The sequence below is a fragment of the Musa acuminata genome, chromosome BXJ3-1, assembly GCF_036884655.1.
Source record: "Musa acuminata AAA Group cultivar baxijiao chromosome BXJ3-1, Cavendish_Baxijiao_AAA, whole genome shotgun sequence".
Lineage (NCBI taxonomy): Eukaryota > Viridiplantae > Streptophyta > Magnoliopsida > Zingiberales > Musaceae > Musa > Musa acuminata.
Genome location: NC_088349.1, coordinates 16,641,335 through 16,668,800, shown reverse-complemented (window position 1 = coordinate 16,668,800; position 27,466 = coordinate 16,641,335). Strand labels below are relative to the sequence as shown.

General features: G+C 36.8%; 2 protein-coding genes across 4 annotated transcripts; one reads left to right on the top strand and one right to left on the bottom strand.

Moving 5' to 3' along the window:
- Positions 1-6,727: 6,727 nt before the first annotated feature.
- LOC103998445 (synaptotagmin-5) lies at positions 6,728-16,341 on the top strand. 2 transcript variants are annotated; one of them, XM_009419935.3, is made up of 13 exons: positions 6,728-6,955; positions 8,069-8,149; positions 8,259-8,309; positions 8,444-8,564; positions 9,251-9,372; positions 12,915-13,016; positions 13,093-13,167; positions 13,304-13,383; positions 13,467-13,617; positions 13,693-13,923; positions 15,486-15,785; positions 15,865-15,978; positions 16,055-16,341. In XM_009419935.3, exons 1-13 carry the CDS (start codon positions 6,851-6,853, stop codon positions 16,199-16,201), a joined length of 1,680 nt encoding a protein of 559 aa, XP_009418210.2. In that variant the 5' UTR covers positions 6,728-6,850; the 3' UTR covers positions 16,202-16,341. The 2 variants fall into 2 exon arrangements, with proteins under 2 accessions (XP_009418210.2, XP_009418202.2); XM_009419927.3 differs by having other exon boundaries at positions 8,069-8,173.
- Positions 16,342-16,638: 297 nt separating this feature from the next.
- Positions 16,639-26,941, bottom strand: LOC103998437 (phosphoenolpyruvate phosphatase). 2 transcript variants are annotated; one of them, XM_018830483.2, is made up of 10 exons: positions 26,786-26,941; positions 26,124-26,324; positions 23,411-23,611; positions 21,871-21,982; positions 20,117-20,340; positions 19,601-19,739; positions 19,277-19,497; positions 17,376-17,497; positions 17,095-17,256; positions 16,639-17,006 (listed from the first exon to the last, which is right to left on the bottom strand). In XM_018830483.2, exons 2-10 carry the CDS (start codon positions 26,292-26,294, stop codon positions 16,904-16,906), a joined length of 1,455 nt encoding a protein of 484 aa, XP_018686028.2. In that variant the 5' UTR covers positions 26,295-26,324; positions 26,786-26,941; the 3' UTR covers positions 16,639-16,903. The 2 variants fall into 2 exon arrangements, with proteins under 2 accessions (XP_018686028.2, XP_009418189.2); XM_009419914.3 differs by having other exon boundaries at positions 26,782-26,940.
- Between the last annotated feature and the right edge of the window lie 525 nt (positions 26,942-27,466).

Sequence of the window (27,466 nt, the reverse complement as noted above, 5' to 3'; positions counted from 1 at the left end):
GTTCACTGGTCTCAAGAGAAGAATTGGTGATAGTATGGAGGTCGAGAACCTGACGTGGTTTAAAGATACCACTTTTTGAGCGTGTTGTCATTGGATGGCTAGGAACTGCAGGTTGTGTTATTGGTAAGAGTGGTGGAGAGGCATCGACAGGATGCAAGAGAGGTTGAGATACATCGATGGCACTAGGTAAAGAAAGTTGTTGTGTTTCTGAGGATACGACTTCAGTGGTAGGGGATACTTGTGAAGAAGGGAGGGGAGAAGGAATGGGGGGAGTGGAGAGTTGTTGAATCGGGAGAACAAAAGAGTGTGGATCTTCAACAATAGGACTGGATGGTGTGGGAGGAGGTTCGTTTGAGGGGATCGAATGTATACTCCAGGAATTAATATTTGTCGGAGTGGTATGAATGGTAGGAGATTCATGGTTTTGAAATGGAAAGGCAGATTCAACAAAAACAACATGCCATGAAATAAAGACTTTTTGAGATTGTGGTTCGTAGCACCGAAAGGCATTATGCTCAAGAGAATATCCTATGAAGATGCAAGCTTTAGATCTTGGCGCTAACTTGTGTGGGGCATAGGGACGTAGCCACGGATAACATAAACAACCAAATATTCTGAGTTTTTGAATGTTTGGGGATTTGGAAAATAGTTTTTCAAATGGAGACTGGTATTGAAGAACTGGAGTGAGCAAACGATTAATAAGGTAGACAGCAGTTTGAAAGGCGGCAGACCAAAAAGTTGGTGGCATGGAGGCTTGATGTAGAAGTGTGAGACCAGTTTCTACGATATGTTGATGTTTACGTTCAGCAGAGCCAACTAGTTGAGGAGTGTGTGGGGGTGACTTAAGGTGTTGGATGCCACAAGTTGAGAGGTAGGATGTGAGGGCTTGAAATTCACCTCCACCATCAGAGTAGACTGTTTTAATTGTAGACTGAAAGAAGTTTTCAACCAGCTTTTTAAAGTTGGTAAAGACTTTTGAAACTTCTGATTTATGACGAAGAGGATATAGCCATGTGTATTTAGTAAAATAGTCGACAAAAATAACATAAAAGCTAAACTTGTCAAAAGAAGTGACAGGAGCAGGGCCCCAAACATCAGTATAAATAATTTCAAATGGTTTAGAACATGATATAGAGGAAACACTGAAAGGAAGTCTATGACTTTTATTATGAAGACAAGCATCACAATAAGTGACAACCCTATTATTTGTAAGAGTAGGAAGAGAATAACGAAAAAGTAATTTATTTTGTATAGGGAAAGAGGGATGACCGAGACGACGATGCCACACATCGATTGAAGCTGCAACGGAGGAGTAAGCAGTGGGCTGTTTTATTTGTGGAAGTGACGGCCATTCATAAACATTGTCCTTACTCTGGCCTTGGACCAATGATGCCCCCGTGCTCAAATCCTTAACAAGAAAAGAGTTAGGAAAGAATTCAATGGAGGTATTATTTTATTTGCAAAATTGAGAAACGGAAATGAGATTTCGTTTAATGTAAGGTGCACATAAAACATCATCGAGTGTAAAGGTTGTGGTAGGTGAATTAAGCAGTGTAGAACCCGTATGAGTAATAGGAATTCCTTTACCGTCATCGACGATGATGTCCTCAGTGCCACCATAGTTGTTGTGGATGGACAAGTTCTGGAGATCTGAGGTGATGTGGTGGGATGCGCCAGAGTCCACAATCCAATTATGATCACTGGTCGTTGGAGTAGTCGTGAGATTTGCTTGAGGCCAATGTGATTGAGCAGGAAGTCTGGGTCGAGATCGATAGACCTTTGCAGAGTGACCGACTTTATCATATAGTTGGCAAACAATTCTTTGTTGGTTTGTGTAGTGAGGGCGCCAGGACTGCGGATGATTGAAGAAGCCACCTTGGTTGTTGTGATTGGAATGTTAAGGATGAGGAGGAGGAATAGTTGGTTTGGAGCTCATAGGTTCAGAAGGTGTCTTGGTCAAACCTTTGTTGACAATCTTGTTATACGAATTGCCCCTCCTTTTTTGAGTGACTTGAGCTGTGATGGATGGTCCTGGCGGTTTGTCCTTGCGCTTGAGATATATCTCAAAGTCAATCAGCTTGTCGAAAAGTTCTTCGAATGTGATTAGTGAATCACGCGCCCGTATTGCTGCTGCCAATTCCTTGTACTCGTCTCCGAAGCCATTGAGGATATGAATAGTAACTTCTTCATCACTGAGGGAATGACCTACCAAGGCCAAGTTATTGAAGGCTGCTTGTCTCTGCGAAGGCAGAGCAGGATGCTGGCTGCTGGGAGGCCTGCACCTAGAAGGTCCTCTCGGAAGCAGTGAGGATAATGTTGCCGGAGTCGAGGACAGCGGTGGCGGAGGCGTTGGAGGGAGAAGGCCAGGAGCTGGTCGATGGACCAGCACGCGGAAGCAGAGCAGATCTGGCAGATCTGGAGCAAAGGGTCAGTGACGAGGCGCTGGCGATGATGAAAGGTGGGAAGATGATGATGCAGCAGCAGCTTCCATGGCCTGACGTGAAGTTGATGGGTGAGGTTGAAAGACTCAAAGAGGAGAACGTCGCTCTGATACCATGATAGAATAAGAAAATGAAGAATGAAATTATAAGGATAAAGCAAAAGGCACACTGCAAGTAGTATCATGTGAAGTCTATTTATACATAGTGAAAGAGGATATTTCTTTAACTGATAACAGAGAGATTTCCTCATGCAGTTGAGGAAATCTCATCTGCTATGCAGTTGAGAATATCTCTCTCTTATCAGAGAAAATCTCTCTGTTATCATTCTCTTCCCTAAGTGAAATTTTTGTTTAAGGGAGGGTTGAGAGAACTATAAAGCTTATCAGAATAGAATTGTAAGAGGATAGTTGATTTTCACCCATTGCAAAAAAGATCAATATTGGAAATCAGTGACTTCAATAGAGGAGGAATTATGAGTTGACATAGGTCACGACGACCGAACCATTATAAATTTAGTGTGCACTCTCTTTCTGCTCTTCATTACTATTGTTCTATCTATGTTTTAATTGCTTATTACACCCACTTTAAGTGAAGCATACTTTCAACATTTCTGATACGATTCTTCATCTAATGAATATTTTACAAAGTCGATGATTTTATGATACCACTAATTTATCTCACTCTTAGTATTGATTTTAGTCCTAACAATACTTGATAACATTATAAAATATTGTTAAATCATAAAAATATATCACAATCTTATAGCATTTCACTGCCCAATCCAAAATAACATGAGTTTAAGTGATAAATTAAATTGAAAATTTTATATAATAATAATGTGAGCCACAAAACTCAATATTTGACTATCATATTCACGATATATGACATAAGCATCAAGATATAAAGCATGGATTTAAGAATCAATAAATATCATTTCATTAATTCACACTTGACAACGAAGCAAAGAGCAGTATATAAGCATATGAGCTCACATATAGAATCATATTCGATATTTTATATGATTCATTAATATCAAGGGAGTATATTATAACATACAAGTAAATCACGATCATAACGCAAGGTATGAGCTCAAGAGTAAGGAGCAACATATAAGTGAACTAATGCTGGAATACAAAACAATAAACTTCATGAGAATGGAGCAAAGAGTATCATATACATATATCAAGAACAATGGAAAGCATGAGCTCAAATGTTATATTTGATATTTCATTCAATTCATTCATATCAATATAGTAGAGAAGTTTAGCTAATAATATATTTCAATCATATCAAAGGAACATAAATAATATAGTGAGATCATAATATAACATAATATAACATAATATACATAACATAAGTTTAGAACTCGTTATGGCTCCAAAAGTATAGTTTATTTTCTTTATATTTCTGGAAAAAGGGCTCAAATATGTCATAAACACCAGAGTATTAATAAGAATATTATAATTAAAAAATAAAAATATATTGGAAGTATATGTGAAACACAAAAAAAAAGATACACTTATAGAGGAATACCAAAGATAATTTACTGTATAACTCATTCAATTATGACAAAAATCAATGACTAAGAAATAAAAAAGTTTAAATTATCAATATAAATCTCATTTGAGTAAGGATTTTAGTTAAAATCAAGTTTCAAAAGGTAGAAGCAAGAATGGATAAATTTAAGAATTGATCTATTATGGTAGAATCTATAAAGTAAATTTCACTAGATATTCAAATAGGGAATTGTGCTCCAATTTATTCAAATAAGATATTCTTGAAAGGATATAGGAGTCTACTTTCAAATAAAATAATTTTTCTGTAAATTAAAATTGTCAACAAAAATTTACAAGCAATTGAATCTAGATAGGGTAGAAAATAAAACAAGTTAACAAATTCAAGGGGTCAATTGAAATAAATATTTAGATATATATTTATATATCAAATCATTCAAATAAGGTACCAAAAGAAACATACAATAGCTTTATTTTTAACAAAAGAAATTTGATTTTATTCAGAGTTTTGTACAAAACACCATAATTGAAATAGATGGAGAGGACAAGTCATTTTCTCTCCGTTTGATAGAATTCAATAGTTTAATTAAAAGAGATGTTTGGATAGGAATTTTTACTTCAAATTATTCAAATAAGATATTTCATAAAGATATAAGAGTCTAGTTTCTAACGGAAAAAGAGTTTGCTTAATTACAAGTTTTATACATAATTTTATAGTTGAAACAAGCAGATATGTTACAATTTTTAAAATTCCAACATTACAAGTTTATAACTCAAATTGATGCTATTGAAAAAAAGATAAAATTTTACTAATCATTCATAAATAAAGAGAAATCAGAGATAAAGAATCACTATAGGCAATTGTGCTCTAATTTACTGAAGTTAAGACATTGTTAGAAAGATATAAGAGTCTACTTTTAAATAAAATAAATTTTATATAAATTAGAGTTAATAATAAAAAATTATAAGGAATTGAGTCTGGATAGACCAGAATCATCTTATCTATGTTTAACATAATTCAAGGAGTCAGATAAAATAAATATGTGGATAAATATTTTTACACCAAATCATTCAAATAAGACGACGAAAGAAAGATGCAAGAGTCTCAATTACAAAAAAAGAGATTTTGCTTGATTCAAAGTTTTGTACAAAATACTATAATCATTCGATATATGGTAAAGAGGTTAAGTCATTTTATCTCTATTTAATAGAATTTACTAGCTCAATTAGAAGAGATATTTAGATAGGAATTTGTACTCCAAATCATTCGAGGTATTGTCATAAAGAAATAAAAGTCTGGTTTTCATTAAAAAACAAAAGAGTTTGCTCAATTTTAAGCTTTGTATAAAATATTATAATTGAAAATTGGTTGACGCTATCAAAAACCTCAAGCTATCAAAATTATAATTGAAAGTAGATTAGAAATATTAAAATTTCAGAGTTTACAACTCAATCGAGATTGATGCTATCAAAAAGAGAAAACGCCTTACAAATCATCCATAAACAAGGAAGAATTAGAGATAAGAATCACGATAACATGAAGAATTAGAGATAGAACACTTGCCTTAGAAAAGGTTATTCCAAATGATGATGAATTAGTCCAAAATCCTCAAGCTAAAAATAATACTTCTCCTTCAATTCCTTTTCTCTTCTCTCGTGCAAGATAAGATAGAGTGTAGCAAGTTTTTAATTTGATTTTATTTTACTTTTTTATTTTATTTTATTTTTCTCTTCCACTAACTTATCATGCAAACTTTCACAAATTATATCAAAATTCAAAGATTCAGAATTAGATCTCTAACATTAAATTTTTAATATAAAATTATTAAATTTATATTAAAAAATAAAAAATAAAAATATATATTATGTAACAGAGCAACTAGTGATATTAAGGGTTAGTAAAAAATAAAGGGAAAAAATAGTAATCAAGGAGTTATAAATAATAAAATTATATTTTATTATTTTTATAGGGGTTACAAATAGTATGCTGTAAATAACAAAAGGATTACCAAATAGCAATCTTCTAAGATAAAAATTAAAATAAAAAAATTGAAAAATTCAGTCCATAATTACTCCAATAGACAATCTAAAATTATCGGGCAATGAATTGATTGCCATGTCTTGACCGAGACAGCGACGGACCCGACCTAATCAGCAAGACCACCACCCACGTGGAAAAGCCGACGTCATATGATTGATTCTCCCATTCATATTAATCAATTTGAGAACGAATAAATTTTCGACCAAAAAAACAAAAGATAAATTTATATATATATATATATATCCTAAGCGTGGATGCATATTGTGAATGAAACTTTTACGAGATAAATTTATTATTTTTGGATTTTGTAAATAAAACGCTCAAAGGAGAGGATTTCTTCATTTAATAATTTAAATAAACTCCTAAACAAAGCAAACGGATTTAAATCCAAAAACAGTCCCATCCATCACGTGACAGTGACCAGACGTCGCACCCATTGAAATCTCGCGTCGACACCTAGTCTGCTGAGGTGGCAGTTCTTGAGCCGTCTTAGATCCGCGACAGAACACCCGAACGCTCTCGGGCGCAACGAACGTTCCCTTGTCGCGACGAAACGAACAAAGACAACTAGGCTGCTGAGGTGGCAGTTCTCCGACATGAGAACACCCGAACGCCCTTCGGCGCAAGTAACGTTTCCCTTGATGCCACGAAACGAACAAAGGCAGCCGAAACGTGCAGCCCCCATAAATTAAATGAATCCCGCTCTCGCGAAGCCGAAGCGATTCCCGCTCTCTTCGCTTCGTTTCCTTAATCCACGGAGGAGAAACTCTTAGTCAGGAAATCCAAATCCCTCCTCCACCTCCCCTGATTGGAGACGTGCAGCCGAGAGCTCCTCCGGCTGGCCCGCCCGCCCCATGGGATTCGTCGTCGGCCTCCTCCTGGGAGTCGTCGTCGGCGTCGGGCTCGTCATGGTCTTCGTCCGCTGGGAGAACGCTCGATCCAAGAGCCGAGGACAGCTGGTACTCCTCGTTCCCCCTCCCCTTGCGTTGGTTCGATGCCTGGTGTGCTTTTACGTGCTTCCGTGGAATTGTCGCTGCGTTCTTGCCAGTGCATTGTTCCCCTGATTAGTTGCTGCTGCGAAGAATCATGCCCACTTTAATCATCAATGCATATCTTACTGTTGGTGGGACGGTAGATCCCCCGACCATGGAAACTAGAACTACGACGAGAAATTAAGGAATGGGTCACACTGAATTATGGTTTGATACTTTGATCTACCCATCCAACTTAAGCTGAAATTAGATATCTTAGGAGCATTTTGATAGCTTCATGTAATCTAGGGTTTGGGCATATTCTTATTCGTTCTTTCTTTCCCAAGAATATGTTGAAAGACTACAAGAAAAATAAAAATTACAAAGTAAAAATCGGATGTGGTCCGAACATGTCTTGCATTTTTAAGTGTAATCAAGGTGGGCATTTGAGACGAGGTTCTTCTTGCTTTGTTGTGCCCTTGAAGCTGATTGCTATTTTCATTTCCAAATTACCCTAGCTCGATCCGGCCTAGGACCTGACCATAAAGTTTTATAATCTTAGTAGAGTCAGTTGTTTCTTGTGTTAACGAAGCGAACATCTGAACCTTGTTCTCTTTTTTTCTTTACTTGCTGGAGAAAGGAAGGGTATATTTTCTCGACTCTCAGTACCTAATGTTTCTTCTAATAATTAAATGGTTCTAACATATTTCTTACCTTTTTTATTCCTAGCTATTTGTGTTCCAAGAAAAACTTTTACTGTATTTGTGTTTGACAAATTGCATTTAGATGCTTTGGATATTTAAAATTTTACTGATTTGTTAAAGATGGATGAAAAATGAGACCAGGAAAAGGAATTGGGTGGAAAATTTATAATCTTAATCAGCCAAATACTTTAACTGCATGCTTGGATTAGGAGAAAATTTGTAAATGTGTTAGATAACATTATTAGATCTAGAATTCAGTAATAATGGCGTTATCTGTTTTAACCATGCAACTATAACATTGAATAGTGGTTTGTTCAGTGGATAAATATTTCAATTGACGCTGTACCTTGCTTTGAGGTACTCATAACTGAACTGAATGTGAAATTTCTTGTTACAGGCTGCTTCTGTAGTGGCTTTCGCAAGAATGACAATTGAAGATTCACAGAAACTTCTGCCAGCTGAATTTTACCCTTCATGGGTTGTATTTTCCCAGCGTCAGAAGTTTAGTTACTTTTACCTCCTACTGAGCTTTTAATGGCTCCCCTTTCTCCATATATATATTGATTTTGATCTTGTTATTCTTACAGCTGAAATGGCTCAACCTTGAACTTACCAAGATTTGGCCTTATGTTAATGAGGTGCTCTTTTGCCTCCATTAATACATGAACTTACCAAGTTCATGTATATCATTCCATGATAGGAAATTTTATGTCATTCAAACTGCTAGTGTCATATTAAGGAGTTGGTTGAGTTTGCAATACAATTGCTACAGGCAGCATCCGAGCTGATAAGAAATTCTGTTGAGCTAGTACTAGAACAATATAAACCAGCCATCTTAGCTTCTCTGAAGTTTTCGAAGCTGACTCTGGGAACCGTTGCTCCACAATTTACAGGTGAGAAATATTTTTGGCATATATAGCAATTGAGACTCTTTGACCCATGTCTTGCTCCTATTCAATTTTATGCACTAAACTATTAATTCTTCTGACATTCCAGCATAAAATTTCAAAGGTAATACGAACCTCATAGAAAATTTTCAAGGCACTTGATTTTTTGATATGTGCTTAATTACCTGGTTTCTACAAAACATACCATCCTATTGTTTTTTTAAAAAACATATGATTATATTTAATTTGCTCTTTGCTTTTATTGTTTTAATTGTTTTCCTTTTTACTTTCTATTTTATTATAAATGTTTTTGTTAATAAAATAACTTGTACCAGAATAAAGATAGGGCACATGGCTTAATGCCCTATTTTTCCTAATTTTACTAGCCACATTGTGGTTTAATGATCAAGGTTTAAAATGCTGGTTGGATCGTACATACCAATCAGTATTTATTGGTTCGACAAGGATTGGTACCAGATTATATGGCTTAGTATTGGTCAGTATTGTTTTATTTTTATTGTTTTGAGAAAACACTGGTATAGCAGTGTGGTATCTGTCCGAAAGGTGTTGAGATGGATATTGATGGAAATTTAAAATTTTAAAGTTGATATCCTCTGCAACTGACTATTCTACAAGAGAGTTGTCTTAACCTTTACAATTAATCACCATAAAGATGTAAATAATTTTTCTAGGTGTTTCAATCATCGAGGAAGATAAATCTGGGATTACAATGGAGTTGGAGTTGCAGTGGGATGGCAATCCAAGTATTATACTTGATATTCGAACTAGACTTGGTGTGGCACTTCCTGTACAGGTAATACAGATAATATTTTTTGCACCAGATGCCCTTTATTGGCTCTATGGTCCCTTTGAGATGATACACGCTCCACAATGCAAAACGTAGGGTTGCACTTAAAGCTTCTTAAATCCTAATATATTTTTTTTTTGTGAAAAAAAATCTTGTAGAAGATATTATGTATTGGCTCTAAGGTTTATTGTTAATTTGAAATTGATGCTGCTTCTGATACTTGATTCATCACTTCCCTTCTTTTAAACAGTTCCAATAGTTTAGCGAAAACTTTGAGTGTTGCTGCTAGATGCATGAGCATAGACTAAAAACCTCTAATATAATATTTCTGTATGCAAACTACCTTTGTGAGTTTTAATAAAAATAACTCTTTTGTACAAGTTTGCTTTGAGGTTTGCAATTTGATATTTACAGTTGATTGTGGGTTGAAAGCCAATCATAGGGTTCTCTAAAATCCTCAATGGAGGTTCAGTCTTGAATGGAGCTTAATAGTGAGCTCATTTAATTAGAAAAAGATTATGTTGTATGTTGAATTCTTGTAGCATTTAGATAAATAATTAAAATCCATGTTAGAGATAGTGACACCATCCAGATTGATGTCTGGATGAGTGAGTGCATCTTGCTATATAAGGTTCTAAATTTTAACAACTACCAGTTTTCTACACAATAATCCTGATAACTTTTCTTTTTTGTACTTCTTTTGCTATTTAATAGTTGGGAATTTACGGCATTGTTTTTGTTGTTGTTTTGCTATTTGATCTCATATTTTGCCTGCATGTTTCATTTCATATGGTCACAAAAACATATTGTTAAATGCAAGGATTTTAATTTTGGTACAGAGTGTATTGGTCATGGTCCAGACCACTATGGGTCCAAGCCGTACCTAGTCTTAGTGTGTTAGTATGCTGTTATGTACTGAGTTTAGGGGAAAGCCTGGAAAAAATGCTGAAAATTAAAAAGTTTATTGTTTGGACTTTGGTACATGTCCTTTATCGAGTGGCACAAATGGTTTCAAGTCTTATACCATATGGTATAAGGCTGTCTCAGATGGTATTGTAGACCTAAGTGATATTCTTTTTCATTTTAAATGTTTTTTGATATTTAATGTAGTTACAAATAATCCTTCACAGATTTGAAATCTGAAGCATTGGGCGATTACCACAAAATTAGTTTTTTTTTCAGACAATAAACACAGATAGCATTTGCCATGCCTGGCAAGAACAGGGTATATACATTAGGAGATGTTGCAATGTGACAGCTTATGCAGGACCGTGTAATATTGTTCTTTTCCATGTTTTTTCTGGTTTATTGTCTGGCCATGTTATTAAGTTCAAATCCTGCATGTCCTGGTCACTGTATATGTGGATACACCACCTTAGCTTCTTCTCTGATGTGCTGTGGCTGTGCTAGTTATGTTCTTGCACTCACTTCTATATTTGAGGCACCTTTTGAGTAATGTTTATGCTGGCATAGCCTACACCATGGTACTGTTGACAGCTACATCATAGTGATTGGCATGCCTCGGGTTAGAAAGCTCAGCTTTTGACCAAGCACTGTGAGTCATGCCCATGTCTGGAAACTCATATCTGCATGAAGTCACATTATGCATCCAACAGCAGATGCAACACCAGTAAGAAAGTTGTTTTCATTGAGTGTTTGAATTATCTTAGTTGGAACATTTGGACCACATTGATTGTTTGTGTTCTTTATTTCTCCAAGTCTTTGAAACTGATTAATCTTCCTAAAATGCAATAGAATTTCTCTAAGTACTCATTTTGTACTCGCTCAAGGTGCTGAGCCATTGTAAGCTTTTAATGCTATTGTGGTTAAATGTAACTAAAAATTCATTAAAAAAAATTGCTGCACAAATAAGTGTGACTGTCATAATAAGAGATGGCAGCAGTGAGTATGGTCAGAAGGAGTGGCTTTGGTCAAAAGTATGGTAGGAGGGGTGGCTTTCAAGTTGCAAGTGGCCTAAAATTCTGCATATAGGCATTTTGGTTACATATGGAAATACAATTTAGAGAGCTTAAGTTGCAAGTTCTTTCCAATATTATTTTGCTGATGCACACCATCATTCAATAGAATTAATAAAATAATCCCTGCAGTTAGGAATGCTCTTATATTGTAGACACCAAACAAGATCATCTCTCATTTGTTTGATAAAATCCTTGCTTCTTTTGAGACCTAAAAATTGATTAACTGTGAAAAGAGAAGGTTAAAAGAGTTTCCATTGTTACATAGCCTTAAACTTGTTGAATCTTGGATTTTGATGATGAAATCAATTGATAAATTAATGATCTAATCCATGTGTTGAGATAAGTGATGCAGGACTAACTACGTGGAAAAAGGCAAAACAATTATAGTAGAATCGAACGTTGGGCCAGAGTCAAAGATCGAACATCGGGTTGGAAGAATCAGAGTATGCGCTGAGAACGAATGTTGTAAGAGTCAATATACTGAGGATCGGGCGATACGCCGAATATCTGAATGATGTGCCGGAAGTTGGCCGGAAGCTCGTCGGGAGTTCATCGGAAGTGCGCCGGAAGTTTTGCCGGGAGTTTAGACGAACAGTTGACGTGCCAGACAACTAGATTGCTTGATTGTAATTAATTTAGCCTTAATTGATTTAGTTAGGTCTTAATTTGAGTTAGGTTTAGGAGAAATCCTACTAACTCAATTAGGGGTCAATTGGGCCCAAAACAGGATTGAGTTGGGTCGGATGGATGGTCCACTAGGCCACTTGGAGCCATGCTAAGCGATGGCACCACCCAGGGTGGGCGGTGGAATTGCTTGAGGCTCAGCCTCCTAGGTGGTCTGAGCAGTGGTACCGCCGACAGTTAATACTATTACACGGTGGTACTGCTAGATCCCAGTCTCCAAGGCTCCGTCAAGTGGTGGTACCGCCAGACTGGGCGGTGGTATCGCCCAATAATGGTGGTGGTACCGTCAGTACTCCGGAAATCTGGGATGACACTTTTTGGCTCCAATTTTGAGGCCATTGGGGCCTATAAATACCCCACTCTTTTCAACATAAGAGAGCAACAAAGTGTAAACAAAAATCTTAAAAGTGTTGGGTTGTGAAAGTATTATAAAAGTGCTAAGTGGCCTCCTCCTCCCTTTCTAAGTCTTGTGATCATTCAAATGAGGTGTGAGGTTTGTAAGAGTTGCCTCCTAAACTCGAAAAAGGAGAAAGTGTTGTAAGAAGGTGATTGGTCTTCGCTTATTGAAGGAAGACCATTAGTAGACGTCGATGACTTCGACAGAGGAGGAATCGGAAGTGGACGTAGGTCACAACGACCGAACCACGATAAATCCGGTGTGTTCTTTCTTTATTGCTTACTTTCATTACTTAGCTACACTCTGCATTGTTCATTTACTTCAAGTCAACATCTTCTGGATACGATTTCTTCGTTACATTTTTATCAACTCGGAAAGATTTGGAATCGCAACCATAATTTTTATCGCTGCACTAATTCACCCCCCCTCTTAGTGTCGTATTGATCCTAACAAAACTGACTATGTTCTTATTGAATTTCTCAAACTAGGTGAAAAACATTGGCTTTACAGGGGTATTCCGTTTGATTTTTAAACCATTGGTGCAAGAGTTTCCTTGTTTTGGGGCTGTTTCTTATTCTTTAAGAGAGAAGGTATATTTTTTAAAAAGCTTAATTTTTACCCCTTTTTCTGTGGTTATGTAACTTATCACAGATGTTTTAACTGTAGAAAAAGCTTGATTTTACACTCAAGGTGGTTGGTGGCGACATATCATCTCTTCCTGGTATTTCCAATGTACTTGAGGTTTGGAAATCTCCAACCCAGCACACCACCTCTTTTATCCAAAAAAGGGGAGAAAGAAAGAAACAATACAAAGTGGGTCAGTCCTAAACTTTTAATTACATAATCTTTCTAATTGGAGAAGTTTATAATTGTGCAGGGAACAATTCGTGATGCTATTGAGGATTCAATAACATGGCCAGTACGTAAAATTATTTCCATTTTACCTGGAGATTACAGGTATATTATATTCTTATTTGTTTCATGATAACAGACAGTCTCATCTGTGATGTAATATCAATGACTACTATATTTTTGCTCAGTGACCTAGAACTGAAACCTGTTGGTATACTGGAAGTAAAGCTTGTGCAAGCAAGTGATTTGACAAATAAGGATGTGATAGGGAAATCCGATCCCTTCGCTGTGTTATATATACGCCCATTGCAGGACAGAACGAAGACTAGCAAAACTATTGTAAGTTTACATGGAGATTTCATTTTGTTTAATGAATATTTTATTTTTCTTGATTTAACTTTCTATTCCTTGCAGAACAATGATTTAAATCCTATCTGGAATGAACACTTTGAGTTTATTGTGGAAGATGCAACCACTCAGAATTTGACAGTAAAGATATATGATGATGAAGGGTTACAACCTCCTGAATTTATTGGTTGTGCTCAAGTAAAGTTAAAGGATCTTCAGCCTGGAAAAGTTAAAGATGTGTGGTTGAAACTTGTCAAAGATTTGGAAGTGCAGAGAGACAAGAAGGATCGTGGCCAGGTTAGCTTGCACATTATAAGATGTTACTTTTTTTTTCTTTTCTGTTCTTCCTTCCAGTTCATGATCGAGGAAGCTCAAGAATATGGCCAGAGATTTTATAGCTCAAATCATGATAAGTTTAGGCAAGAGGATTCTCCTATAATCCTGCTGGCCTTTTTGGCCATTGAAGTACATTTGACTGATAGCAACTTTAGAAAATCTTCTACCTGGAAGAAATCCAGAAGAAGGAACAACAAGCTTGAGTATAGGACGGTAAGGTTCATATCAAGGACAGTGTGCCAAGGAACAACTCTAGGGAGTTACAATACTTACCTTCTCCCCTTGTCCTGTCCTGTCCTGTCCCGTCCTGTTGGTTCTAGTTTAGGTCGAATGTGTTAATCATCCTATAAAAATGTTAGGGCAGGTGAACACAAAAAGATGTCAATGCCTTTGAAATGATATTGTTATGTTTTTCATCTAATCGAACTGGGTGGTCTAGTGACACATGATCTTTTGGCCTTCATATGATGAGAGGAAGTCCTAGGAAGAGTGACTGACTTTTGCCTTGCATGTTTCTTAGCTCAAAATTCACTGATTCTTCTTCCTAGTCTCTCTCCCTATCCCTTTATTAGCTCAGTTGCTCTTTCCATGCTTAGGAGGTTGCTTTTGGTTATTTGAGTTATTTTTTTACAGCCAACTGGTCACTTCTGTTGTGAAAGGTGCCTAGGCTAGGAACTGGCATTGACCTGTTCATTGTCTTGTGGCATATTTTTGGAAGATTACATATTATCTACTCTAAGATTGTTAATATTGTAATTTCTTGTAGTGGATGTTCTGTTTTTCTAGTTTAAACGTATGTTATATACTTGTATGTAATGGAAGCACACATGACTAGCAACAATGTGGGACACACTGCTCCTTGTGCATCTCATATGGCCTTCCCACCTGTTTGTTTTTTTCCCCCTTCTTCTCTTGGGTGTCTCAACTAAGAAAGTTTCTAAGACAAATTTTGGTGTTCAGACATCATGGTCGGGGAAGGCAAGGTGACCTCATATACTTTCTTCTCCATGATCACTTCTTCCACACTTAAAGGAACATGGAAAGGATCAGTGTTTTCAATTTTAAGTTATGTTAGTGTAGAGTCAACCATCTAATCTTCTTGAGTTATGTTCTTCCATGATTCTTTTTTCTTTTTTCCTGGGCCTGTCAATATGGTTCATGATATGTTTTTCTCTTTTTGGGTTGTGGTGCTGACTCACATCGACAGAAAAGACTAGGATGGTGCTATCGGTGGTGATCTTTGATGCCTTCCTGATATTGTGAACTTCTAATCGATATTTTGAAACGTGGTCATTTGGCTAGATTTTACATATTCCGTTAGATTCTTAATCTCTTCATCTGCACTCACATTTTAAATGCATATATATTGACATGATTGACATCAAGCAGCATGGTAAACACTATGATTTTGAACTCTTCATATATGTTTGTCCGTAGATATGTATATTAAAGAGATGTCATGTAAGCCATCGAGGATCTCTGGCAGTGTTCCAAGTTATCCATTCTTTGTTTTATTACATCAGGTGCACCTGGAGCTGCTATATTGTCCTTACGGGATGGAGAATGAGTTTACTAATCCCTTTGCTAGTCAAAACTTGTCCATGACTTCTTTGGAGAAGATTCTTAAAGGTAGCAGAAATGCAACTGACGCTGCAAGCATAGACCGGACAGCAACTAAACGGAAAAAGGAGGTCATAGTAAGAGGAGTGCTTTCTGTGACGGTCATCTCTGCCGAGGAGTTGCCTGTGATGGATGTTATGGGAAAGGCAGATCCCTTCGTGGTGATTCGCATGAAAAAAACCGATACAAGGAACAAAACAAGGGTAGCTTCCTGACGCTCATGAAAATTCTGCAACACCTCATTCTCTGTTCACCAAACATGAGACCGTAAGTTCTTTGCAGGTAGTAAATGGAAGCTTGAATCCAATCTGGAATCAGACCTTTGACCTTGTTGTTGAAGATGGTCTGCACGATATGCTTATATTGGAAGTTTGGGACCATGATACATTTGGGAAGGTGCGCTATGTTCTTTGGCGATGATGCATTGAGAATTTTGATGTATAACAAATATAAATCTCATTTACTGTCGTAGGACTATATGGGGCGATGCATCATGACGCTCACAAGGGTTATAATGGAAGGGGAGGTCAGAGACAGTTTTCCTTTAGAAGGGACTACATCTGCAACGCTCCAACTGTATCTGAAGTGGACGCCACAACCCATATATCGGGACTGTTGACGAGGATGGGATGGGTCTCTCTCTCTCTCTCTCTCTCTCTCTCTCTCTCTTTGCTACTTAATGTTTTGGTCTTCCTATGGGTCCTTTTATGCCATGGAGATCGGGGCGTTGAATAAAATTCAGTTGGTTTTATTGTAAAATGAGGCCATAGTTTGCTAGCGTAGCGTGTAAAATTACCACCCTAACAAAGATGGGTCAGTTTCGCTGTTTCCCAAAACAAAGGCTGGTCAGTTTAAGCTTTGGTGGCGCCCTCAGCACTCCTCCTTAATGGTACCTCCAAAACTTAACTTTCTGGTCTTTGCTGCTTACGATGTTAATTTTTGGTTGGGGGAAGGGGGGGGGGGGTACATTAAGTAACGATATCCCATTCTCCCATTTAACGAGAGAATTAAGTGGGTGATGGATTAAAGAATAAGCTGATGATGGTCATAAACGAATGAAGTATATGTACGCATAATAGATTTAAAATGAAACCTCCAGGGACAAGGCACCAAATTATGCACAAATATCTTTACATATCTGCTTCTTTTTCTGATCGCAGCCATTTAGATCATAAACAACAACAACAACAATGCCAAGCAGTTTCAAATGTCTGTCTGGATCATGTCAATTTCTCACCAAATTGTGCCCATTAACTTTTTACATGTATGGCTTTGCAGATATAAAAAGGTTCTCCTCCTCCTCCACTTGCAGTAAAAAGTATCAGGCCAGAACGGGGAATAGCTCTTCGTATTTGGCAATGAGGCTGGCATGACCTGGAAACTTACGGTGCTTTTTTAGACTTCTCCTCCTCCTGTTGCTTGCCCTGCACAATGATATTGCCTAAACATCAGTGATCGTCGTCACTAGCGGAAAACTGAAATGCAATCCACTATGGAAAGAAGTGCACCCACCAGTACTGGTTGTGGAATATGATGTGGTCTGTTGGCACATGTTTTCCGTCATCATTTCTGTTCCAATGGTACAAGGCATGGGTTCTATTCTTCAATTCCAATGTCGAATGCCCATAACTTGCCTCCCGATATGCAGAGTAGTCAGGTTGCAGCTTCGAAAACCTTCACATTTAGACACCATGAACAAGTCGAAATTATTACCTCTGTCTGCTAACAGAAGAAAGAATTGAGTTCCAAAATGAACAATTACAAAACTTCTTTTTCGCACACTCTTTAGCTACCTTTCAGCAAGACCTTCCTGATTTCCTCCATCTCCAACAGTTATGTAGACAGGTGCTGATTTGTCAGGCACAGGATAACGGTTACCAGAGGTAATGTTGTAGTTGATATTGGACACACGATACTACAATGAAACTGAATCTATTAGAAGCAATATAAAACTGGATATTTAGCATGAAACAAGTAGCAATCGGTGAAGGATGTTATAGGCATACGGAGAGGAGAATATGTCGACTTGACTCCAAAGTAAAGTTGGGATGCAGAAATATGCATAATAAACTGACCCAAAGTGTGCATTTTCGAAGGGTAATCTAAAAGACATCAATCCCCCCATAAGAATAGGTATTACATGCATCTTTTCAATCTATACAATCATAATGATTCAATTTAAATAGGCTTTTATTTGACAGAAAGCCAAGAGATGCAAGTATGGTAATACATGTTGAACAATCAATAGCATCTTGTAAATAACAATTTGAAACTCTGCACTTATCCAACTTTCTTTATAAGGGCTTCATATAGTTGATGGATGACTATAACAATAGATCATCATACATGACCAGAAACAAAAACAATTCTGTGCAATTGGTCACATTATCTACAGTCTGTACTACATGAGAAAATAAAGTTGTGGGCATAGCTTAACTAAACATCTGAGTACACAGCAGATGTTTGATGATCAACGGCAAATACGAAATCTATAAACAATTGCATTATCTGGAAATTAAATGCACACAAACACGATCGTATAAGAAGCCAACTGATCATAGTTTATGAAGATAATAAGATTTGTTCGGTGGGGTAAAAACATACACATTCATCAATGTGCAACATTGTCACTAAGACCCCTTTTGATAGACGGTCAACATTCATCAATGTTCAAAAGGTGGAATCCTTCAACTCGGTCTTGGAGCTAATTGTTGACAAACACTGGAAAATGCATAAAGTTCAACTACTTTTCCGTCCATGGTTCATTGAACACATCACTGGCATCATATCTCCTTGTGGACAATGATGTCCCTTGGATTTTCACTCTGAACCCTAGGGAAGAAGCAACTTCCAAAACTCTATACCAATTTCTGTGGGATGGACACCCTGACAACCATGAGGGGTGGATGGATGGGCTGGAAGGCAATGTGGGCCCTCAACATGATGCCTAAACTAAAACTGTTTCTCTGGAAGTTATTATGGAAGAGACTTCCTATGTCAGATTGTCTTTCCAAAGTTACTCACTCTTATCCCTTGCCATGCCTGGTTTTTCACCTTGGCACTGATTCTTGTGGACACAGCGTTTTAATGTTGATAGGCGTTGGAGGTATGAGCCTTAATTAAAGATGATATAACATCTACTTTTCATATTTTGAGGATTGGGTACATGAGGAATGGCTTGACGAAGCCAAGGATATCTTTAAGGATTCTACCAATGTGCTCAAGTCTGTCATAGCTAATACTTTGTAGCCGATCTGGAATAACAGAAATAAGAGCCTGCTTTGCAACATTCATAAAGCTATTGATCCCCTATGCTGAATAGTAAGCCTTAAGAGATGGGCTGGAATGAGCTAAACAGGAGTTATCACCAAACATTTGGGTCAAAACTGATACACAGCTATGCAGATTTTGAATCATATGGAAAGGTCTCATTGGTACTTAAGGAAACTATTTAGTGATGTTTTTGAACTAGGGAAAGAGACCATTGTTCTGAGATGGTCTCACATTCCTAGACCAGAGAATTATGCTGCCCACAAGCCTACCAATATGGCAAGGCTTACTGGGATTCCACACTTCTAGGCTATATCCAAAGAGTTCTGTAATTTTGTTCATGGTTCTTAATTAATGGTCATTTTTGCCAAAACTAAAAACTGCAAGTAGTGTTATCTAGCAGCAAAAGTGGAAAAGAAAGTACCGATCTCTCGTAGGCATGCACGTGACCAGCAAAGACGATGTCAACCTTGTAATGTACAAACCAACTTTCAAAAACAGCCCGCATGGCCTCACCCTCCATATAATGTGCTTCATTACTATTGTACATTGGAACATGCATGAGAACAATCAGCCATGGTGTTTTTTCTCTGTTGACTTGCTTCAGCTCTCCCCGCAGCCAAAACCATTGAGGAGTGTATTTAACTGATTAAAAGTCACATGTTAAGGACCAGTACTCCATGAGTATACTTTCTAGAAATAACCATACAAAAAAGGGTGGATGTACAGAGAAAGAAGCTATACATACCAAATGGTGAATAACTCGAAAGCACAATAATATGAGCAGATGCACGCCTAACTGCATACCAAAGGGGAGAACTGCTTTGGGAAGCCACATAAGGTGTTGCGAATCTGTGCATATAAGGTTTGAAAGTGGAAACTTCTCCCTGATTACCGAAAAGAAAACAAAATCATCAGTGCGATAAACTGTACTGGTGAACAGGCTTCAGAGAATTCTTTTTTTCCAACCATGCCGATGTTCATTTTCTTTTATGCTGAACCTTTACCCATTTGAAGGACTACCAAGCAGATCTAGATAATACCATCAAGGGAATTCTTTAATTATTTAGTCATTAATTTTCTTTAAAACAATTCCAATCAAAATAATATTTTATATTGTCTGCGAAATATTGGAAACTTTCACTGCATGATAGCAACAGAGCAACTTTTGAATCTTCAACAACATGATCCTCATATAAGTAGTACACAAATACAAGCACAGGATAGATGTTAGTTGATTGTGGGTATCTAAAATAGGAAGTACCAGATCAGGTCTGAAGTCTATGTCATGATTTCCAGCAGTCCAAATCCATGGCTGATATGCAGCACTCTTTTCTATAAGTCGACCCCATGAATCCCAGCGGACACCATCATTATATTCATACCTATCAGCATACGAGAGATCTCCAACAAACAACACAGTCTGTCCACCAGTTTGCATATAATGCTCCAGGGTGGAAAGTGAGTTAAATGTCTGCCCCAAATCACCTAGAGGAAAGAAAAATGAGATATAAGCAATCACTCTAGAATATTAAGCTGCATCTATCTACATAACATCAGAAGTTGTTGAAGCATAATTTCATGTGAAAGATAAAATAGGCTTTGCTGATTATTGAATTTTGGATGAATCAACACATCTTGGCGGTTCAGATCCTCAGAAAGATATATAAGATGTACTGACAAGGTATGAATTTTTTTCTTATTTTAATTTCACTCCTTAACCCGTTCTTTCACACATATGTCTAACATTTGTAGGCCATGAGCAAGTATTTGAACTTTCAGTTTATATGGATCCAGTATTGTTTTGGCAGCTTGGCTCTATAACGATCAGACAACATCCAGTTTGTATTTAATTGATACATGGAAACAAACACTTGATCAAATTCTAGTAAAAATTTAACAAATACAATGCTGCAAGATTAAATGTTGGTGAAAATCTGACATATACAGTATTAAAACACTATATAAGATCATTCTAAAAGAAATTTAGGTTTCCACTGGTATTTTTTGTTCTCAGTTTCACTAAGACTTTGTCCTTAACATTCAAGATCTGAGACAACTAAATTTAATGTTATAAAAGATAAAATATGGCATACACATAAAGAATTTGAGCTCTAAATGTTAAGAAGATTAAATTTCTGAGATACCTAATGCCCTAATAATTTCTTGTTGTAATAGAGGGACCTCAATTTTCAAAATTATAAGAGATTGGTACAAAGATTGCCATGGACGAACTCACTGTAATCCTAATCATTGAAGCAGACTCAAAGCATGATAGTGCAACACAACTGATCAAAGTGCACTGACATCCGCTTGGTTCCAAAGCATGAAGCCTAAATGATAACCATCCACTTGGCTACAAATATGCAATCCACCAAAGGAACTTCTATTATACTGTATAGCAGTGTACTGGCTGCACTAACACATTAAAATTTTTTGGTAGTTTTCTTATTACTGTACCAAGGTGCACAACAACATATGGTCTAAAAATATTCCAATATGGGTATCAGTACTGGTATCTTAAAAGATTATCCACCGATCCTCTTGAAACTTCCAATAGAAGAAGCCCTCAAATTTTTTTCTCTAACAGCATCTGGGATTATCTTATAGGATTGCCTTATAGATTAGTTCAACCAGATTTACAAATTTGGCTCTAATTCTTAATCAATCCCGACAACAGCCAATACATCAAGGCAGTAGTGGAACCAAAAATTACTATACTGAAACAGAAGAATAAAGAGTACCCAGTCTAAACAAAGACAACATACCATTCAAAAGACAGATAAGCTACTCTATAGATACGTACAGTTAACATATCAACAAAGGATCCTAATTTATGTTGTTTGCTTGTTAGTAATTGTTATCTTGTCTTGAGTACATATCATTCATGACTAAATTCTTTCACAGCTAAGGTACAAATCAACGCCTTCATAAAGATTAATAACTGATTATTTAATATCCCTTAAATTGTTCTCAAAATCAAAAATCTTTTGAAAAGTCATATAAAAGGATACCCACCTATAATGCCAAATATGTATGGAGCATCTGGATCAATCTCAGGAGGTGTTTGGAACCAAAATTCTCGAGCAGTGGCACCTGTTCCAATTCTATAATAATATTTTGTGTTGTACTGCAATAAAAAAACCACAAATGTATCAGTTTGAATACTGTTCCAAAACTGAACCAATTCATCTACAGCTTCTGATTGTTTAAAACACATCATATATACACTATAACATTCATTCTATCATATATTAGTGCAGCATCTCCCAAAAAAATGACATCACTATATGTGTGTCTTAAACTATCAAAAAAAAATTCAGTATCAACCTCTTAACACGTTACAGGAAAAAAATTTAAGACTAGCAAAAGATGTCCCAGTTGGTCATTCATGTGCCCACAATTATGTATGTAAGATTATAAATTTTCTAGTATGAAAAATATAAGTAGCTGGAATTATATTTTTAATAGAATGATAATATTCATATCAGTGATATACCATAAAAGCATGAAGTACTATAATAATAATAAAATATTTCTCTTTTTCTCTTGTCGTAAATTAGCACCAAGCAGCAAAAAGTAGAGTTTATGACAATGTCATTTGCAGTTGTATTGCAGAATATGCAAAGTTTGTTTCTCCAATATTCCTTCTCTGTATTCACATTTTTGTTTCTCCAATATTCCTCAGAGATCTCTACATTTCTCTTTCATCTTGTTGTTTCTTCTATGCACCAGAGCCTTTTTCTTAGTTCTTGTTCCCAAAAAACAACCTATATCTTTATAGAAAGGGAAAGTGAAAAGATAGTATCTTAATTCTTAATCTAATCTATGACCTAAAATAAAGTAAACCTTCAATCCCTTTCTCTCGCTATTTTGAAACTCAATGACCCACCTGCCATCCTATTTATATGCATCACTATCCATATGTCAACTCTACCTAAACTGCATCATGAATCACTTATCTACCTTTATTTTGTGATACCTTCTTTTTCTTCTTCCAAAAATTACCCAATAAATTGCTGTGTGTAAGCAGTCCAGTAACTATAAGTTCAACGTATATTTTCATTGCCCTTATATCCACAAGGGTCATTTGAAGAAGCAAGCTAGGTTCATCTGAACTTAGATAAAGACTCAAAAGCATCATCCACTGATTGATTGCCTTACCATGGCCAAGGGGCAAAACGTTCATATCAACAGACAGCATGTCAAAAACTAAGAAATCTGTCTAAAACCAGTCAACACAGGTCTAGTTGATCTCCAGAATATGTTTAGTACAGTAGTAAATAACATTATTACTAAGGTTAAAGAACATAGTTGATATACTCGACAAATGTTGGATAGTTTCTACGAATGCATGTGCTTATATAAAGTAATTAGAAATCCATTTTAATGATGAATTAGTTACCATTAATGGTCACAATTAAGAAATCATGCACCTCTTACTTCAATAAAGATCAGGAGGCAAGTAGGAAACACTTGTGATGTAGCCTATATTGTTAGAAATGATATGCACAGTGACTAAATATATGGTTTATATTCCAACATGATAAATTAGTACCTCCAGTCCATCAACAAGGCAGTGATGAATATATCCAGATTTATAATTGTAAAAGGTATAGTTTGTATTTTTCCCTTCAGCTTTATGCTCAAATTCATGCTCCACTGCACCATACCAAACTTCGCTAGTGCCAGGTTCAGGTTCTGTGACCCAAGATATTATTACAGCTTTTCCATCATAATCTCCTTGGGTAATATGGACCTGAACCACAAGAAGAAATTGTTTTACAATAGAAGATTGTTCTACAAGAAAGTGCAAGTTTTGCCAGTTCAGCAGATCATCATTCGCATCTTTCATACATAGCCAAAAAACAAGAATAATTACCAGATATAGCAAAAAGAGATGAGATAATACAACTTCTAGCATCAAAAAGAATCTGTTCAGCTGCTTAGTTTTTGTAAATTCCAGATTAGCTTGGGACAGTCTCGTTAAGAAAATGAAAGAACTGCAAATTACACATTCAACATATCAAGTGGATGCCAACCTAATGCTTGATGTACTAGAATCAGTCCTCAATACTGAGGACCATGTAAAGGGAAAGAAACAGCAGACCAGTTTTGGATTTGACTGCATGTTATGTATACACCTGCACTATTATTGGTGCTTCATGCATCTCCACAAAGAGAGGACAAAGGTTTAGTTTCAAATTCCAAGGAAGGATAGGAAGCCATATCCAAAGACCAGGGTGGAGTCTTCCTAAAATTGGTTCCTTAGCCCCCTTAGTCAGTGCAGTCCCAAAGAGGAGCACATTCTCAATATTTTTAATGAAAATTGGATTGCTCTCTACACCACCTAATGTCCGTTGGAACTTCATAGTTATAAACTACAAACAGAAAATTCATGAAAACAAAAAATCAATAAATTCATAAACTACAAACAGAATCATATTGACATTTTCATAAAAACAATAAATCAAATGCTTTCATAAGCATTAAAGAAAGCAGTACGGAACACAATACTCATCTGCTATGTAAAAACACATCAAAAGTACTAACTACATTTGCCCTGCAATCTGATTCCAGCATACTAGAGAAGCCTGTATGATGAAAAGCTGGTTCTATGTGACTGGAAACTTTGAGAAGAACCAAGACTATATATAGCAAGTAAAGCTTCAAAAACAGATGAATGAACCTCAATCAGCATATCAATTAATAGCTCTGTTAGAGAAAATAAATTATATTATTGAAGATACATCAAACTCTCTGTTGCTAGTTCCTCACAGTGAGCTCCATGAAGGTTCTCTGTATGTGCCACAATTGCATATGACTCATCATGGCTTCATATTGCATTTGAGACAACCACAAATGCATTGCTAGACTCCCTAATCTATGAAAAGAGATCCCATTATGTAAGCATCCTAGGAGGAAGCTAATAAAGAAAGAGGTTCATTGAAAAATTTGGCATGTGGTCAAGGTATCTGCAAAGCAAGAAAACTAAAACATTTCTGTATATAATCACCTCATGGCCACTACTAGGCATGTAAAACACTTATAAAAAATCATATAACTTTCCAACATAATTATTTGAGAAATTATTAAATTGACGTAAGATGACAGCGTTACCAGATAATGGATAATGTAGGATTAAATAAGGCCTAGCTACAAACAATATATGATATAGAGCTCCACTTTGATAAAACAGCCTAGACTCTAACGCCAACATCGCATGGTCCTTAAAGCAAATCCACCATGCAACAGGCTTCCCTGACCCTACCTCGTGCTCCCTCACCTAGTCTACTTATCTTGACTATATGTCAAAGACAATGGATGAAGCAATGTATAGACCAAGTTATTTTAACAGGTAAATGCTTAAAAATCTGAACTCATCAAATCAAAAGGTAAATGTTTAATAATCAACAGTGTTTGTTACTGATTGGTGCGTCTTTCCAAACAGACCATTCAAGGAGAGAGAGAGAGAGAGAGAGAGAGAGAGAGAGAGAGAGAAAAGGGGGGGAGGGTCAGGCAGAGGGAGAACACACTGAATTCTAACATGTTCTGTCTCCCAATGAGATCATAAAAGACTAGAGGCCAAAAAAAAAAAAGCATCAAATTGCAGATGAACACAAACAACACCAGAACCCATGGTAAATTCATTTTTCACAAATATAGCGTATTATTTGTTTAAAGGTGACATCTGAGTCTGAGGGCTTGTGTTTCTTTACAAAAACTTTAGTGAAAATAAATAAATATGAATGAATGAAGGTTTACCTTAATTTTGTCCCCAAATAAAACTCTAATGGGCAACACCTATGGATCACTTTATCTAAGTCTGCCGTCCTACATGATTGAAGAAAATATAATATGGAAATATTTTAAACCTTTGTTCCATCATGCTGGCTGAACAATGTAACGTTATGCTTTCCGGGGAAGGCTGGTTTACTATTTTGATCCTCACAAGAGCATTACTATTTGACATAAATAACGTAGACACCTATAGGAATGTGTCAATAGACCTTACGACAAAAAGTTAGTCAAGATATTCTAGTGATATATAATTTAGAATACTGTGCTGTGAGTAAGTTAGTAGATTGACCTGTACCAAGGTAAGTACGCAACAAGTTGAGACATACAATGACCACAAGACAAGCAACTAATGGAACAAAGCTGACTAAATTGATTAAATGCTGATTAATCTTACACTTCTCAAGCGCACAACATTGGGTTATATATAAATTCAACTAACCCTGAGTGCCTCCCAGAGACATTTATCGTACCTGCTGCGGAGCATTATAACCATCTGGAACTACAAACGCTTCATTATCCAGAGGGATATCAGTAGACGGCCATTCAGAGCGCGTGAAAGAACTTGTACGCCCAGAAAGAACATCGTTCACAAAGCATACAAGGACCAGATACAACAAGAGTAGCGAGCTGCAAAGACCCATAGCCTTTAGCAAATCGGTGGTGGCTTCGACCTGAAGACATGAGAACCCGCGTTAGTTAGTTATATTTATTTAGAACAAGAAACGTTAAAGCAAAAGATACTGAGATCCTCTAGGCCATCATCTCCACACGCTGAGGCGATGATCCTCGCTGGGGTCCCAAAAACAAGGACAACCGAGAAAACAACGAACTCTGCCGATCTGGCGAGAGAATGGTTATCATTAGACTCCGCAACCATAAACTCCCCAGATCGGATCAAAAACACAAAACTATTCGTCTTGCACGCAGCCATCAAAGCACACGACACCAGAACAAAGACCTAGAGTGACATCGAACATCGATTTCAAGAAACACTAACGATCCACCACAAGAAAAGGCGGAAGAAAAGCGAACCGATATCCGACAAAACGCACATCGGAACAATCACGGGATTCACAACCGAACAACAAGATCCAAAGGTACGGATCGTTGAACGGGTTGAAGAATTACCTACGCGCACGAACCAGGGGCTACAACAAGGGGAGAGAGAGGATTAAACCACCAAATGGGCGACAACTGCGATCGACATCGCCGCCCTCCACCGGTTACAGATGCCGGAGAAAGGATTCCACAAATATATAGCAGGAGAAGATCTCGGGGGGCGGAAATGAACGAGTTGTTTCCACGCCACTCAATTATTTGGGGATGAATATTCTGAATACGTCAGCTAAAGAGAACGAGTTACCACAAATACCCCCGAGTCCCTGAGTAATATTACAATCGTGGCAGTGATGTAGTTCGGTGTCTTCCAATCGGGAGAGGGATGTTTTGGGCATTTTCATGATTACGTTGATTGGTGTTTGGCACCACCTCTTGCGGTGGTTTTGGATTTGGTGCGTGAGATCCGATCACTCTCCGGTACTGATAACCCCCCAGATAACCGTTTGTCTCAGGTACAAGATTGCCGGTGCCGAATCACTACCGTCCATTCTCATACTGTCGGATGTGATCCTTGTTGTAATTACAAATTCCATCAATCTATTAAAAATCAGAGCCAGTCCGACAAAAGAAAAGAGAAGGAAAAACTATGTTTGTATTTATGTCGGAAGGAGTTCAAACGAAGGAATGGCTTAAATGTTCCAGATGAATCATAGTCCATTTAAGGGATGAGTCAAAAGCACGACAGACGTCTGTC

Excerpts from the sequence above, each read along its gene's own strand:
- LOC103998437 (XM_018830483.2), bottom strand. The coding sequence starts at position 26,294 with ATGGGTCTTTGCAGCTCGCTACTCTTGTTGTATCTGGTCCTTGTATGC. Across the intron at positions 23,612-26,123 it reads GTTATAATGCTCCGCAGCAG|GTCCATATTACCCAAGGAGA; the intron begins GTACGATAAATG and ends CTTGTGGTTCAG. Across the intron at positions 19,740-20,116 it reads TAGACTTCAGACCTGATCTG|GGAGAAGTTTCCACTTTCAA; the intron begins GTACTTCCTATT and ends TTCGGTAATCAG.
- LOC103998445 (XM_009419927.3), top strand. The coding sequence starts at position 6,851 with ATGGGATTCGTCGTCGGCCTCCTCCTGGGAGTCGTCGTCGGCGTCGGG. Across the intron at positions 8,310-8,443 it reads TTTGGCCTTATGTTAATGAG|GCAGCATCCGAGCTGATAAG; the intron begins GTGCTCTTTTGC and ends CAATTGCTACAG. Across the intron at positions 9,373-12,914 it reads GTGTGGCACTTCCTGTACAG|GTGAAAAACATTGGCTTTAC; the intron begins GTAATACAGATA and ends TTCTCAAACTAG.